General features: G+C 44.4%; 1 protein-coding gene across 1 annotated transcript in view; it reads left to right on the forward strand.

The window, feature by feature from the left end:
- Window positions 1–1737: 1737 nt before the first annotated feature.
- LOC142503767 (very-long-chain enoyl-CoA reductase-like) overlaps window positions 1738–15820 on the forward strand; it is a 29285-nt gene continuing 15202 nt past the window's right edge. The window contains exons 1-4 of the mRNA XM_075616439.1: window positions 1738–2071; window positions 11904–11954; window positions 13949–14000; window positions 15425–15469. Coding sequence (XP_075472554.1) covers window positions 1997–2071; window positions 11904–11954; window positions 13949–14000; window positions 15425–15469 — 223 coding nt within the window. The 5' untranslated portion in view covers window positions 1738–1996. The remainder of the gene's footprint in view (window positions 2072–11903; window positions 11955–13948; window positions 14001–15424; window positions 15470–15820) is intronic.

The raw sequence follows: 15820 nt of genomic DNA on the forward strand, positions 1-15820 counted from the left end.
TTAGGTCCCGTCAAAGAGTGGTCTGCCCTTTTCTTTAACGCTCCCTGCTGGTCAGTGAGCGAAAGGTTCTTGCATTATTATGTAAAGGTGATAATGTTTGACGCTTAATTTGTGTGTTCTTTTTCAGTGTTTCCTGGAGCAAGGTACACCAAATTTAGGCCCCAGCCAGGACGGTGGGGATTAACCACAAGGGGGAGTATATAGCCATGCATAATAATGGTATACTACTTTCCTCTCTGTTGGCAGTAAGTCCTGGTAAGTACAGGTATGCCAGCAGTAGTTATGGAGGTTTTCCCTCACACCATGGTGAGGTGCCCTATGTATGGAGGGGAGTGGCTGTATGCTCTGAGTCCCTGGATAGTGACATCAGGGATGCGCCTGCCTCCTGAAGTATATAAGGCACAATACAGTTAGTTAGTTGTGGTTCCAGCAGCTGTGGGAAGTTGTTGGGAAGTTGTATTTTCCTGCATAAGGGATTGTAGGAACACTTTGTGACCCTAGTGCAGTAACTAGCGGTCCTGGTTGACCAATCGGCCTGTCTAAGCCACTCTGTGTCCAGGGACCTGGCACAGAGAGGATCTCCCTAGGAGAAGAGGGAATCCCACTTCAATTTGGGAGGGCGTAACTGGCAAAGGGACAGCACGGAGAGATGTGCGGCTAGAGCCGGCAGCTGCATGGGGCAGTCTGCTACATCCCAATCTACAATAAAGATGACCTTGTTAACGAAACCCCCACTGTGTGAGCGTGAGATTACTCAGCAGTGGCAGTCACCACCGAGAAGGAGTTCCTCACCAGGACCATCTCCCTGCGGAAGCACAGATCCTGATGAGGTGGAGACGCTGCACATGAGGTAAGTTGAACTCGCACCCACTACCTCAGCTACCTGTCCTGATGACATCCCCTAATACCAGGAGTCCTGTTACCTGCAGGTGCACCACCAGACACGAACACGTAATGGGGGTTGGTTGATAGAGTACCCGGGCCAATGTGAGATTGGGGGGGGGGGGGAAACCCGTTACACACACACATATATATATATATATATATATATATATATATATATATTTATAATGGAAATATTACTTTATGCTCATTTGCATGTCTTAAACAGGTCTGCAACCCCGCCTTTCACCATTATCACCCCAGCACGCAGTGCTTCCACTGCAGCAAGGGATTCTGGGAAATGACATGCACATGAGCACACACAGTGCCACCTTTTGCTTCAAAACCATATAACATGGTCCTCTATAAGCTTATGCTTGCTGCATGTCACAGCTTTGAGCACAGCCAGGGTTAAGATGCATAGCTAGCAAACCCACCCACAGACAGCTGTTTCGACCTTAATGGGTCTCATCAGTGTGGGGCTTTGCAAAATTAAGCATGGGATAGGTTTCACCACACTTAGTTAAATTATGGTGGGTAAAAAAAGTGACAAAAACCCTCCACAGTAAAGTGTGTGTATGTGTGTGTGTATATATATATATATAAAGCAGAAAATAGCCGTGTTAGTCCAGTTGCGATAGTGCAGAATAAATGAGTTCTTCAGTATTCGGAAGAGAGGATAACTCTCGAAAGCTTGTCCTATGACATAAATTTTTAGTCCAATAAAAAAGGTATCACCGAATTCTGAAGAACTCATTTATTCTGTGTGTGTGTGTGTGTGTATATATGTATATGTATATGTGTGTATATTAGCAGTGCAGTCTAGGTCAGGTGTGCAGCTACTGTAATTCTCTCTCTCTCCATATTTTCATGGAGTCATCTTATTCAGGCTCCCCTGAAGCTGGCTCCTTTCCCGAGCTTTGCTATGATAAGCTATCCCATATTCCCATCCTCTCGGGATGATCAGTGCAGCACTGCTGATGCTCATCAGTTTCAGCCTGGGATGGAACACCCGGCATCTGCTCCTATATAACCTCAGCCTCCTTCTCCCCGGCAGGAAGGGTTCCCAGCTCTCCGGGTCGGGCTCTGGCATACTGGGACACGCTTGATATGCATGGCTTGCTGGAGAGGACTTTCCCAGAGAGATCCCTGCAGAGAAATCATGAGCAGCAGAATCAGTTTCTTTGAGGTAAGTGTCAGAGCCTGCACAACCCGATACAAAAGCATGCATCTTCTTATTAATGTGCTGTATAATCAAAATATGATGTATACTTCTTTGTTACTCCAGTTGTGCTATCTGTATAATATTTTCTAAGATATTCCACTTATGAATATATAGATAGATAGATAGATAGATAGATAGATAGATAGATAGATAGATAGATAGATAGATAGATAGATAGATAGAATGGGGATACATGTATTCCTCACTACTGCCATCTCTATTTAGAACTTTTAAATATTATTAACCTGTGGTTGCTTTTACTTTTGTAATTCATGTTTATATATCTAGGCTCAATATCTATAATAATGTAATATTAAAGGGATCATTATTCCTCCCATTGTATGTCTCCACTGTACCACATAGATTGCAAGCTCTGGAGAACAGTAATTCCGTTTGTGGTGCGTTCTGTATTTGCACTGTTTAACTGTATAATTGTAGTGCTCAGTACTGTGTACATGCAGCTATACAAGAAGAAAATAACATTACTATAGCATTATGAATGATGTGACTGTTTAGAGGATCTGCTACTTTCATTGAACAGTTTTGAATTTGTGTAAGAAATTGGCTAAATGTTTACGATTGGAGCTTCAGACCTAGTTCCACTCCGACCGCAGACAACCATCTAAGTGTATGTGTACGGCGACTCTCTGGCTGAGATGTAGCAATACAGGACTGAGCAATGCCTGCACTTTGCAGTTACTCCATTGCAAGAGGCATACAAGGTGTTGAAGGCCTTTCTGGCAGCAGAGGGGTTAAGACAAGTTACAGTAAGTGAGCTTGTCCGGAGAGTGCTGAGAACAAGTTTGTGAGCAGCCAGTAATGTTTGGTTAGCACGAATTGTAATGGTGCCCTCAGACATTTATTTCTGCTGACCGATAATGCTTCTAAACCACACGGCACATGTTCACTAAGGCCGCGCCGACGGTGACGCGACGCGTGACGTCACCCGTCGCCACAAGCGAAAGTTCTATTTCGCTTTGCGGCGGCGGCGCGGGCGACCAGGCTCCTGATTGGTTCAGGGGCTATCACATCAGACGACAGCCCCTGAAAAATCAAATAATTACGACTACCAAAAATCGCGTCACCACGTCGCCCCATCGCGCTTACTATAAGCTCACGCGGCGGCGACGACAATGCATTTGATTTCGGGTGACGTCGCCGGCACTATAAGCGCGGCCGAACACACCGCTGCGTGTTCAGACACGCTGACCTCCTCTCCTCACCTTTACGTAAAACCGAAAACACACCTTTTAAAGGAAGCAGCATTACAATAGCCTGGATTCTGCCCTACACCCACACTCACCCTCACTCACCAACCATAGTACACATGCACTGTCATGTACTGCACTTACCTGCTGTCTTTTACAAAAGACTTACTCTATATGCGCTAAAGCAGCCAATCAGGCCATTCCGGGGGAATTTGTTCCCGATTGGCTGTTTCGGAGATCCCAATATACCACTTAGATTGTAAGCTCACTGGGGCAGGGATTTCCTTTCTTAATGTCTGATTTTGTTTGTTGCACTTGTGTTATAATTCACTGAGTTTTGTCTTCTCTTTTGTACAGCGCTGCTTCCATAAGATATACACACATCACGCACACATTAACATGCTGTTGCACACAGAAGCGGACGCACATACAAAGGCATGGACACACGTAGGGCCAAATCTACTGAGCAGTGCTAAGGCGAAAGGTGTGTTTCACCTGAATGGGCCTTAAGATTCCGTGCATCTTAGCAAATATGCCCCATAGTCTAAAGATGGTACTTCGGGGTATAGGTGCTATACCCCTGGCTGTCGGCACAGTGCAGATTTCTTTGGTGTTGCTATAAGCGGCTTCCCAGTGACTGCTAATTTCTTTGTTTCCAGAAAGATGTGATTCTTAGGTGAGATTTACTCTTTGCTATGCTGATTTAAGGTTTTAGTGAGGGGGAAAGTGGCAGCAATCCAGTCAGCTCATTTTTTTTTGTCTCCAAAAGATAAATCCTTGTGTAGGTGCCACAGGATTGCCAAGTCGGTTTGCAACAGCTGGCGATCGGAACGTAAGCGACTGCGCTACACGCCAACGATATCAGCGGAGTGCAGCGTGTAATATTCTTGGGTAGACGGTGTTGGATCCATGTATCAGTATTTCTTTATGCTAAACTGGAGCGATTCTGGAGCAGACATGTGCACCAGATATATCAAAAAGAATATTCTTGTTGATTTCAGCCATTAAAAGAGAAGGAAATTGGAGCATACTTTTTGCCCCGGGGTCATCACTAAATGTGTGCCAAAGAAACACTGATATGTGACCCCCTACATCAGGCGTGGCCAACTCCAGTTCTCAAGGGCCACCAACAGGTCAGGTTTTAAGGATATCCCTGCTTCAGCACAGCAGGCTCAATCAGTGGCGTAGTCATTAACTGAGCCACTGATTGAGGCACCTGTGCTGCTGAAGCAGGGATATCCTTGAAACCTGACCTGTTGGTGGCCCTTGAGGACGGGAGCTAACAACTCCTGCTCTACGTTATGCATCAAAGCAATACAAAGTGGTCCTTGAAGCATGGCACCATTTTTACAGCTCTGCTACATGTAAGAGACATACATACAGGCATACCCCGGTTTAAGGACACTCACTTTAAGTACACTCGCGAGTAAAGACGTGTTTTCAATAGCCCCATTCCCCTGTGTCCGTACGCTGGGCTCGCGAGTACGGACACTTATTCTACAGACCGCCGTAGTAGTGACGCGCTGATTCCCCTCGCCCAATAGGCAAACTGCAGCTCGCGCATGCGCCTGTCAGCACATCCTGAACAGCAATACCGGATCCCTACCTGTACGAAGCATCGATAAGTGGGAAAAGGGTAGTGCTTCCCTTTCAGTACATTTTCTCTTGACATACATGCTCTGAACCTGTCGCGTACGTTAATGCGGGGTATGCCTGTATTTGTTATGTGTTACTTTACTTAGGCTGGAAAATGGATCCTGGGGAAGGTCAGGGGGGACCGAAACGTTGGCTGTATAATAATGTTTGTTTTGTTTTCTAAACGGCAGCTTGGACTGCTGCTTTAAAACCTATCCCTCCATCTTTCCTTGCAATGCGAAGGCAGATCTGTTAAAGATAAAGGCCATCATTTTTCACTAGAACCAAACATACCACAGTCAAATATTTCAAATGTAGAAAATGAGTTTGATATATTAGGATGTATTTTAATAATGTAGAATTTCGTGTTTTTCTTTTTTTTACTATTAAGTCAGTTTATACCAGCAGAACATATTAGGGCCTCTGATATAAAGCAACGCTGGGTATAACACTACATTGCCATTTACCAGATGTCCAAAGCTTTTTCTGCTAACAGGATAGATACCAAGAACATCTCTTTCGAGGCGCATCCTGGCACTGACGGGGTTAATACGCTGGGTCATTTCCGTCCAGTAGACGCTTTTACTAGAAGTGGTAGAAATACTCAATAGCAAATATACAGGACTGCACATTCATATTCAGGCGGTTGATGTATTTTTGGCCAATATATAAAAAGGGTGCATTAAAGGACGCCATCTGCTGAACCTTAATTTAGATGTGGCCTGCTAATCTGAGGTCTGTCCCTGGCATTTGTTTTGTGTTCATACATCAGGGATATAATGGCCGGGAGTGGGGAATTTTAACTTTAAATCCTTGATAAGCCATTGAACTTTCTGTGGGATTTTTATATCCCGGTGACTCAGTTATTCCAAATGTAATTTGGAAATTATTAGTAGTTGGTATATTGGATAAAAGGTTAAACATCCGCCTTTGGCTTCAGTTTCCGAAATAGCCCCGAAATCCCAAAAGGACAAACATTAGGTTTTAGAGATTCGGCCAAAGCATTGGAGTCTCTGAATCTGCTTTGCAAACGTTTAAAGACACAGATAAGGTACTAACAATGTTACTTTATTTTTATATGTACAGTATGGATATGAGTGGGGTGCATTAGTTGCAGTGTCCTGGAGTAAATAAATGAATGCGGACAACAGTATAAACTAGAGATTAATTTTAGAGGAATGAATTAGATTACAAGAATCCACACCAAATTAGAAAAACACAGACTTTGTTTTTATTTTCAGGAGCTTGTCTCCAGATTCATCAAGCTCCGTTTTGAGTTAATGCACCCAAAAAGGTGTTAACTGGAATTGACTTGAATGTAATTTAACGCCTGTTCGTGTGCCTTAGGCCATAACGGAGCTTAATGAATAAAAACTACCAGTTTGATTGGGGAATAGACTACTGCCGCATTATCACCGGATGTTCCATATTTCAGCCTGATCCCATTTCGGGATCATTAGTTATTTAATACAGGAGGAGGCAAGACAGGCACATTGTTCCGTGCGGAGTGAATTACAGAACTTCAAGTTCCGTATACCCAGAAAGGCCATTGAAAATTGATAAAACTTGAGCCAAGTAGAATGCCCCTGCCATGTGTCCATTGATACACTTGTGCAGGCAAGAATACATCCTGGCAGAACGTACTTACAACTATTGTATTACTGTCATGTTACCGTATTGTAAGGTAGTATATGAAAAGGAAACTCGGCTGCCAAGATAGCATTTCACAGTTCGCTGCCAGTTCGGAAGCAAGACCAGTGGGCCGGAATATTTTCTTGCATTCTTTGATAATCTCTGGTTCTCTTTTGACCGTTCTTCATTTGGTAGACGGAGATTAATTTCCTTTGCTAATTATAATGCAAAAACATTTCCTTGGATCCTGAAACAACCTGCCTGGCTCCAGACTGCAGTGTTAGTGCCTAGCCCTGCTCTAATTTACAAAGAATTAGAGATTTCCAGTAATAGACTAGTAATTTTGCTCTGTTACGAGACGAGAGTACCTCTTTGCTGGATGCCCCAATTACATATTGAAGTAAAATATAGATCTTGTATCCCATTATGGGTTGCTGGACCTGTACTTTCTAAACCCAGGATTGACTGCGGGGTTTTTAATGCAGCAGGTGAAGGTTTTGTGAAACCACTGTAAATTACTTAAAGAATAGAAATACATATCCTAAAAAGTCTATATACTAAACATATCCTAAAATGTCTATATACTATAATGTCTAAAATGAAATCATTTTTGAAGGGAAACTTCTTTGCTGGGACCTAGGTGAATTTGCTGTGTGGAGACGGAAGTAATGTCACGGAAGTGACGTTATTGTGGGCAAAAGAGAAGCTGGACGCTCGGCGCATGCGCAAAAGAAACAGCACACACTTGAGAGACGGAAACACACAGACACACGGAGACACACAACCACACACAGACCGATACAGATACACAGACACACAGACACACACAGACACAGAGACAGAGAGACACACAGACACACACAAATACAGAGACACAAACAGACAGATACAGACACACACACACACACACACACCGATACAGAGACACCCACAGACAGATACAGAGAAACACACAGACAGATAGAGACACACAGACAGATAGAGAGAAACACACAGACAGATACAGAGACACACACACACACAGACACAAGGAATTCACAGTTAGTATAAATATACAAGTCAAACGTCTTTGCATTTTGACACTGAAATTGTGTTTTGATTTTTAATTCAAAACATCACCATCACAAATACAATTTCTTTGAGAAAACAGTGACAAAAGACAAAGAAGTTTCACTTAAAATGCGCGTGCTCGGCACACACACACTTTATTTTTACTTCTTCACAGAAATAAAGAGGCAGTCCTCATTTATGACCCGAAAATAAATGTTGTAATGCTTCAAAACTCAACAACAATCCGCCCGGCTTCTGCTCTCCTGATGAAGCACACTTACTCCTTATTTCTCATCTGATGTTTTATATGGAAGCAGCACGGAAAAGTAGAGGTTTGTGCTACCCCAGGAGAAGCAGAAGACTAAGTGATTTCCCATAGTTTCCAGAGATATTTAACCATGAAACACGTTTACTGGCATGTTCCACTAATGCCACTGATGATGATTGGCTAGCCAGGAAGAAAGTCGTCAACAGCATTTAATCTTGGATACAAGAGGAGTCACGCTTATGCAAATACTAGCTGATATACCCGGCGTTGCCTGTGATGTAATGTTCTGGCTCCCCCATCCTCCCTCTCAACTCCCTTCCCCCCCTCTTCACAGCTGTTCAGGCTTCCCCCCCTCTCTCCTGACTCCCTCCCCCCCCTCTCCTGACTCCCTCCCCTCTCCTGACTCCCTCCCCCCCTCTCTCCTGACTCCCTCCCCCCCTCTCTCCTGACTCCCTCTCTCCTGACTCCCTCTCTCCCCCCCATCTCTCCTGACTCCCTCTCTCCCTCCCATCTCTCCTGACTGCCTCTCTCCCCCTTCTCTCCTGACTCCCTCTCTCCCCCCTCTCCTGACTGACTCCTCCCCCTCTCTCCTGACTGACTCCTCCCCCCTCTCTCCTGACTGACTCCTCCCCCCTCTCTCCTGACTGACTCCCACCCCCCTCTCACCTGACTGAATACCACCCCCCGCCTGTCCGCTGGGCGCCGCCATCTTACCAACTCGGCGCCGCGAGGCAGGTGCAGGAGGAAGGGGGTCCTTCTGGGCGCCGCCATCTTCGCCACTCGGCGCCGCGAGGCAGCTGCAGGAGGAAGGCTGCCAATCCACTGCCTGTCCCCCCGCCGGGGAGGGAGGGAAGTAAGCATCGGGGAGGTAGGGAAGTGAGCGCCGGGGAGGGAGGGAAGTGAGCGTTGGCGGCTGGGGCAGGAGGGCCACGCCGCGCTTCCCCTCAGAGAGAGAGAGAGACACAGACAGACAGTTGGGTGACGTCAGAGCCACCAATCTGATTGGCCAGAGGCTGAGGACCAATCAGATTCACCGCATCTAGCACTAACCTTTCAATTTTATATATTAAGATGATTTTTATGACCCCTGCACGGGCTTTTCTCAAGAAGGCCAAGACTTTGTTTTTGCATAAATACATTCTATTTTGTTTGAGTCCATTGGACCAGATCTGGTTTAATTACCGAGCACCCGTTGCAGTTAAAGTTCTTGGAGTGTACTTTACAGTGCACCTCTAACATGGTTAATCTCAGATACATTCTAGATGTAACCCTGCTTCCCCCCCTCCCCCAGACTCTACGGTGATGTCTAGGGTGCATGGGGGCAGATTACATGCAGTGTGGTGCGTACCTGTTAGGAACAGGAGGGCCTGAGCTTCCCGCGATGTTGTGGGGGAACCAGGACCGGGCTTCTGGGGTGATAGCCTCCATGATCTCTTAGTGGTGCAGCGCCTCCATCTTCTATACTCCCAGGAAAATGGAACAGGACCGGTATAGAAGAACCCCTTGGGTCCCAGGGTAGTACTTGCCAAGTCACACACAGTCTTTACAAATGAAGAATAGTCTCTTTATTTGACAGAGCAACAATATCCCAACGATAGTGGCTTCCAACAGCCGCAACACAATAGCCAGGACTGGTTATACTCCACTTGCCTTCGTCCAGCCAATTCCTCCTCTCCTCCCCTCCAAGTACTCCTCTGGCAGGATGGTCTGAGTTAGGGCTTCAATACCCTGTGGCCCACCCCCGAGGTTAGCCTCGCGGTGAGTCTTGGATTCTCCCCATCACCCCCGGCAGGGGGGTGAGGGCATTGGTCCACCAAGTCTATAATTCTATCAGCTCTAATAACAGACGCTGACTCTTTCTGCTCTTCTCTCTCTTTCACTCTGCGCAGGAGGGAACCGTAGTCTCCTCCAAATCCTCGGGCCTATCCGCAGGATTTCGGGACTCATAGCCTATTAGCGGCTCTGCATACTCCCGGCATAACCAACCGGCAGCTCCAGATGCTTGGTATCACTATCAACTCTCTTGGACTAATCTCGAACGAACAACCACTACTCTCCGGAGTTGGCTGCTAAATATAGAGCTAGCCCCGCCCCTTGTGATGTCAACAGGACCTCCCCTCTTGCTCACGCCTGCAGCACAGTCCAGGCCTGCGTCTATCATTCAGGATAGGTCTATGAAGGGGGGAAAACCCAGGATGACTACTGGTGCCTGATCTTAACAGGGCTTACCACAGCAGAAGGAAGATAGGTATAGCCTGAGCTGTTTACAGGGGGCTACATAGACAATCAATCAATGTGGGTTTTGGGACATAGTGTGGCAGTGCTACTCCCAAATACATCGTATGGCTTGTTCAATTATATTGCCAAAAGCTGTCTCCTGGCGTTGGAAGGTGTTTTATGGAGTATCACCACTTAATAAATATAGCCCTTTAAAAGAACCCTTTAGCACAGGGGAGACCAACTCCAGTCCTTAAGGGCCACCAACAGGTCAGGTTTTCAGGATATCCCTGCTTCAGCACAGGTGGCTCAATCAGTTGACTGAGCCACCCATTCTGAAGCAGGGATAGCCTGAAAACCTGACCTGTTGGTGGCGCTTGAGGACTGGAGTTGGCCACCCCTGCATTAGCACAACATAGTCAAAAGTACTGTACTAAATTATCGTTCTCTAATATTTGTATTATTGTGTGTCTTTATTTATATAGCGCCAAAAGTGTACTCAGCGCTTCACAAAGAATACAGTACAGGGAATTATAATTATACAATAAGTGCAGCAAAATCAGACAATAGGAAAGGAAATCCCTGCCCCGAAGAGCTTACAATCTAAGAGGTTTAATGGGAAACTTACAGAGACAGCAGGTGAGGGAGTAAGTGCTGTAGATGGCAGGGCTTGGTCACAACGGGTGGTAGGAGTGACTGAGTGTGGGAGATTAGCCATGAGTGCAGGCTATTGGGATGCTTGATTTGTGGCGTAAAATTTAAGGAAGGTCAGTGTTAAATGAAAAGGTTAACACCATTTACAGGGGAAGAGGTGGCAGGGAGGCAAGAGTGAGATCAGGTGTGTATGTCTGGCTTCAGGCTTAGGGAATATCCCCAGCAGCAGGAAGGAGTAGATAGAGGGTGTGAATAGAGGATTTGTGTGGGTGTTTTTTATTGAGGGGTAAAGAAGTTGTTGGGAGAGAGGTGTATAAATAATGGTGCAGTGGGGAGTGGAGATGTTGTAGAGAACAGAAATGCTCAGAAAGGAGTGAGGAAACAGTAAACAGAAAAAGAAATAGGGAAGGCATAGTGAGATGCAGGAGGAGAGAGAACCAAGGTACTGGAGGATAAAAGTGTACAAATAAATCACAGATGTTAAAAGTTAATGTCTCACAGTGGCAAAGTTGTAATGCAGAGTCCAGATCATCCTCCAATCTTCACCTCCAATTTCAACTCCAAAATTAACTCTTTTAGACACTTCTGATGTGACACTTTTGATTATACTGTACACAGCGTTATGGCTAAACAGCCATGCTACAGTGACTTAAGTACTCTATTCACATGCATTTGACTAACACTTAAGGGAGAGGTTTGTCTAATGAACTCAGATTTACAAAATAGTTAATTAGATTATAATTTCTCTCTCAATTGATAGGAATCAGCTCACAAACATACCCCAAAAGCCAATTCAATCTTAATTTCTCTGGTTGGTAGAATGCAGCTCAATGACACAGTATTATTGTGTGTGTGTGTGTGTGTGTCTGTGTGTGTCTGTAATTTTGCTTTGCAAAAACATTGTTAGTTTTGGGTTATGGCTCAATAAAGTATACATGACCTTGGGCATATTACTGAATGTCACTGAGCCTTTGCAGGATGTATTCGAGAACAAGATGTGTGTTTCAACCTAATTCCCAATGCAAAACATTCTAATACAAAATAATGCTTTCAAGTAATTTTATTAAAACCTCATATCAGCTCCCAAAGTCAGGTAAATATAATGCGCAGTAACTACCTGCTTTTCTTCCAGGTGGAAATCCTAGACTGTAAAACAAAGCAACAGTTGTGTTTTCTGGACAAGGTAAGAGTTGGGAAACGGCTTTATAAAAGACTACTAATAAATAATGGTTTATAAGGAGTTGAAGCAGCAATCCCGGTGTGTGTGTGTGTGTGTGTGTGTGTGTGTGTGTGTGTGTGTGTGTGTGTGTGTGTGTGTGTGTGTGTGTGTGTGTGTGTGTGTGTGTGTGTGTGTGTGTGTGTGTGTGTGTGTGTGTGTGTGTGTGTGTGTGTGTGTGTATATATAATTATTATTATTTTTTCTTCTCACCGAATTCGAAGGGAGAATGGTGGGGTTGGAGCTTAGGGTCTTAACTATAATTAAGTGGCTCTGGCATGGCTTTAAATATAGATTGTCAATCTGTTTCGACATGAGGGGGCTGATATATCATGTTTTTTTTTTTTTTTTTTTTTTACAAGTTGTTTGAATACAATTCTTCACTGACACCTCATATTTCCCCCCCCCCCCTTATATAAACCTGGTGCTGAACTGGACAAAAATCATAATTAATAACACCCAATATCTTTATTGGTCAATTATGCAGAGACCTTAAGCAGTAAGAAAGCAACAGTCCATGCTTATTTTTATCACTCCCTCGTCCAGCCCTTTCCAACGCTATTTTTATTTTTTAAATCTGATGCTCCATTGAGGAGATACAAGCGGTTGAAATATTAAGTGTACGGGAGGTTAAAATGGCTTCTGGGGGATTGCCGCTTTGTGTAGCTCTACAGCAATCGCGTACACGTTGAGTCTTCTGTTCATTTAGTGTTACACCTCTGTTTCTCCATCAATGGGAAGAATGAAACTGGAATCCAGCTGAATCTTGGCAGGACGGTAGTGATTTAGTGTCCAATATTTTTTCCAAAGTTTTGCACAAATCACATTTAATACTTTTTAAGCTACGTCTTATCATAATTCACACAGTGTAAAATGATGACCAAAGGTGGAAAAAAAAACCCTTCTAAAAGTTAGTTTTCTGTTCTGCATAATTTGTAATAAATATGTATACTGTTAAAATCAGCAGTTTTAGCACAGGGCATTGAATCGACTTTATAGCTTGTGTGCATGAATGTAAATTGCCAGGTGACCTAAAAGTTGATTTCAAAGTCATGTTGTTGTTTAAAAACAATGTTACATTTCATTGAGCCTCTGAAATGATTCATATGTGGTGGGTTTGCACAGATAAAAGCTGATGCTATAAGACGGGAAGGTTACAAGGGTTGTCTTGCTTCTGGCTTCTCAGCTTCTACAGCAGGGGTGGGCAACTCAAGTCCTCAAGTGTCACCAACAGATCAAATTAGGGATATCCCTGCGTCAGCACAGGTGGTTCCATCATAATTGGACCGCCTGTGCTGAAGCAGGGATATCCTTAAAACCTGTCTGGGTGGGGGCCCTTGAGGACTGGAGTTGCCTACCCCTGCTCTACACTAAGGGTTTGGCCATTTTCCAACATCTCAACCTGCGACGGTGATCCATCACTCTCCCGTACATGAGTGTGAGCGCATTCGAGAAGCATATTCTTGTTGTGTTCTCTACGCGTAGGGGTGCGCAAACTGGGGAGGGGGGCGCAAGATTTTTTTTGGGGGTGGCGGCTGCAGAGGTCCTGCGCTCTTCCTCAAGCCATTTAAATGAAATGCCGGGTGACCGCACGAGGCCTCTGCAATCTCTACTTACCGAGATTCAGCCGGCTTCAGGACGCGTGACCATGGAGAGCAGGCACACGGGGCACTGCAAGAAAAGTTTGCGCACCCCTGCTCTGTGGCATAAAAATACAAATACATTTCAATAAACACAAAAAGTGACACACGCCGTGTTTTTCATATGCATGTCATTACCCAGAATCCCTAGCTGCAGTGGAAGCATTGAACATCTGAATAAAGAGACCTGTGTGTGTGTAGGTTTTCTAGTTTATGGCGTTCTGATTATTTTTTATCTATATGGTTCTGGTGTTTTAGATCCTTCATAATCTACAAAAGAAAAAATGTGGACGTGTAATTCAATGTTTTTTCTCCATGTAGGTAGAGCCACACCTTACAATTAATGATATCAAACTGATGTTTCATAAATATTGTAAGTATTGCTTTTCATATAAAAACATGCAGTTTCGCAGGCTCTGACAAGTAAAGATCATTTCTACTGATAATTCCATTGTATGACAACAGACATTTTGGGTCAAGCCAAAAATCTTCTGCCATAAAGCGTCTTCCAGCGACGGAAAGTGTATTATGGCAGAAGACTGCTTAGTAAATATGGTCCTTGATCGTTACATAGTAGATGAGGCTGAAAAAAGACATGCATCCATCAAGTTCAACCTACAGTATGCTAAAGTTATATTACAGATACTTTATCCTATATTTGTACTTACAGTATATTGATCCAGAGGAAGGCAAACAAAAAACCCCAGTGTTATCATTAGATGATATATCTCATAAGGGGAAAAATAAATTCCCCCGGGTCGGCCTTAGGCTTTGTAGGGCCCAAGGTGGCACGCTAGCAGCGGGGCTCCCCCCGGTAAAAAAGTAAATAATAAAATGAGGACTTACCACCAAGACGAGCAGCCCTCTTCTGGCAGCGTCATGATGTCACGGCATCATGTGACATCACGTTGCCATGGCAACGAGACGCTGAAGGAGGCAGCCGGCTATAGAGAAGGTGAGAGCGCACACAACCACCCACTCCCACATCTACCTCTCTGCCGGTCTGGGGGCACCGCGCCTCCTCCTCCTATCGGCGCCGGGATTTAAATTCCAACCGGAGGGGGGAGCTGGAGACGGGGCTGGTTGCTGCCTCCTCCAGCTCCCCCCCTTCGATTGGGTGAAAGTTGGATCCTGGCACTGAAAGGAGGGAGCGCGGGCCCTCTGACTCCAAATTTTGGCAATCAGATTACTCCCTGGATCACCATCCTCCCATGTTTACTTATTTGGTATATCCCTGTATACCTTTCCTTTCTAAAAAAAGATATGCAACCTTTTTTTAAAGGTATCTATTGTATCTGCCATCACAATCTCTGTGGGTAATGAATTCCACATTGAAACTGCCCTTACTGTAAAGAACCCTTTCCTTTGTTGCTGGTGAAATCTCTGTTCCTCCATCCTTAAGCAATGACCCTGTGTCGTTTGTACTGCCCTTGAGATGATATAGTTGTTTTGAGAACTCCTTGTATCGACCCTGAATATATTTGTATATAGTTATCCCCTCTTAGGTCTCGGTAGGACTTGTGCATATTTGTGCAGTAAAGTCTTCAGATTTGACGCTAAATAGCTGGGAATATGCAGTATGTTTATTTAGCAGTTTTAACACATCATTTAGAGCAGGAAGTTGTTAGTAAAAGGAGACACTGAAAACAGAAAGAACTGCTTTGATTTTCTGTACAGAATCACTCTGATGTAGTCATTTACTGAGCATTAAAATAACACTAAGGCTGAAATACGATAGTTCTTGGCCTTTACAAGAGGTAATAGTGTGGTTAATGGGCCCTATTTCTTCTCTTGCAGATCCTCAGTGGTATCCAGCAAGACAATCCATACGGTTGGATCCCAGTATGTATGAGAATTAATAGTGACAGTGACTCTCTTGTTAGTCCAAACAAACTTTGTAGGGTCTGATGCCTTTTAATGAACCAACATATACATCATACTAGATTTTCTTGGGCGTAAGCTGTTGAGACTGCAGAGGTCTCTAATACCCTCACAATTGATGAAAAGACTTCTGCGGTCTCAGAAGAAAATCTTGTATAATAGATCTGTTACTTCATAGGCTGTCATAGCTTTTAATGGACTATCTCACTCTCTCTGGGATTCATACAGCTATTAGCACCCTTCAATGTTAATCCCAAAAAAGGACTATTAATTTCTTATTAATATCACGAAGGTAAAATACCCACCGTCGTT

This window comes from Ascaphus truei, chromosome 10, assembly GCF_040206685.1.
Source record: "Ascaphus truei isolate aAscTru1 chromosome 10, aAscTru1.hap1, whole genome shotgun sequence".
Taxonomy (NCBI): domain Eukaryota; kingdom Metazoa; phylum Chordata; class Amphibia; order Anura; family Ascaphidae; genus Ascaphus; species Ascaphus truei.